At 54.2% G+C, this 1,143-nt stretch overlaps 1 protein-coding gene across 1 annotated transcript; it reads right to left on the bottom strand.

The window, feature by feature from the left end:
• On the bottom strand, nucleotides 1-852 carry LOC107297480 (zinc finger protein 239-like). The gene has a single exon (XM_015826845.1). The coding sequence runs from the start codon at nucleotides 850-852 to the stop codon at nucleotides 1-3; it is 852 nt and encodes a 283-aa protein (XP_015682331.1).
• Between the last annotated feature and the right edge of the window lie 291 nt (nucleotides 853-1,143).

Here is a 1,143-nt window from a genome sequence, read left to right on the forward strand (position 1 = left end):
TCAGACGGACGATCCTCCATCTTTGTGGATTCTCTGATGTTTATGCAGGATCGAGTTTCGGCTGAAACTCTTCCCGCACTCGGAGCAGCGATACGGTTTCTCCCCTGTGTGGATCCTCTGATGGGAGAGCAGGTGATCGCTCCGACGGAAGCCCTTCCCACACTCGGAGCACTTATAGATCTTCTCCTTGGTGTGGATTCTCCGGTGTAAAGTCAAGTGCGGGCTCTGGCTGAAACACTTCCCGCATTCGAGACACCGATAGGGTTTTTCTCCCGTGTGGATCCGCCGGTGCAGAGACAAGTGAGTGCTCTGGTTGAAGCACTTCCCGCACTCGGTGCACCGATACGGCTTCTCCCCGGTGTGGATCCTCTGATGGGAAGTCAGGTGGGTGCTTTGGCTGAAACTCTGCCCACACTCCAAACATTTGTACGGCCTCTCGCCCGTGTGGACGGCGCGGTGTACAGTCAGCTTCCGGCTGTGGCTGAAAGTCTTTCCGCACTCCGGACAAGTGAAAGGTTTTTCTCCCGTGTGGGTGATCTTGTGCAAGATGAAATAGGTGCTCTGGCTAAAACTTTTCCCGCACTCCAAACATTTGTAGCGCCTCTCCCCGGTGTGCATCCTTCGATGCTGGGACAGGTGGCCGCTCTGCCGGAAGCCCTTGCCGCACTCCTGGCACTGATAGGGCCGTCGCTCCGTGTGGATCCTCTGGTGGACCTTGAGGCGAGATTTGGAACAAAAACTTTTCCCGCACGTGTGGCATTCATTCTGTCTCTTCTCCGGCTCGGCTGGGATTACCCGGACAGCCTCTTTGCTGGTGATGAATACATTCCTCTGTTTTTCGGCCACGGCCATTTTTTTTTCTTGCTGTCTTTCTGAGTCATCTGGAATCCTTGGGGGCGCTTCTGTCTCTTTGGTTTTAATTTCCGGAGAGACCCCACGTGCTTCCATCTACTTTTTTTCCTCTCCCCCACAGTCCTCCTGTGGCAGGATGGGAAGAGAGAAGGCCCAATTAATCATTCAAGACGAGAGTAGATGCTAGGCAACTATTCTCAGCCACTAGGCCAGCGGTAGGCAACCTCGGCTCTTTTATGACTCGTGGACTTCAACTCCCAGAATTCCTGAGCCAGCATGGCTCAGCTTGGA

This window comes from Protobothrops mucrosquamatus, unplaced genomic scaffold (assembly GCF_001527695.2).
Source record: "Protobothrops mucrosquamatus isolate PMUCROS unplaced genomic scaffold, P.Mucros_1.0 scaffold3330, whole genome shotgun sequence".
Lineage (NCBI taxonomy): Eukaryota > Metazoa > Chordata > Lepidosauria > Squamata > Viperidae > Protobothrops > Protobothrops mucrosquamatus.

What these genes read in the sequence shown, in the direction of transcription:
- LOC107297480 (XM_015826845.1), bottom strand. Translation starts at nt 852, where the DNA reads ATGGCCGTGGCCGAAAAACAGAGGAATGTATTCATCACCAGCAAAGAG.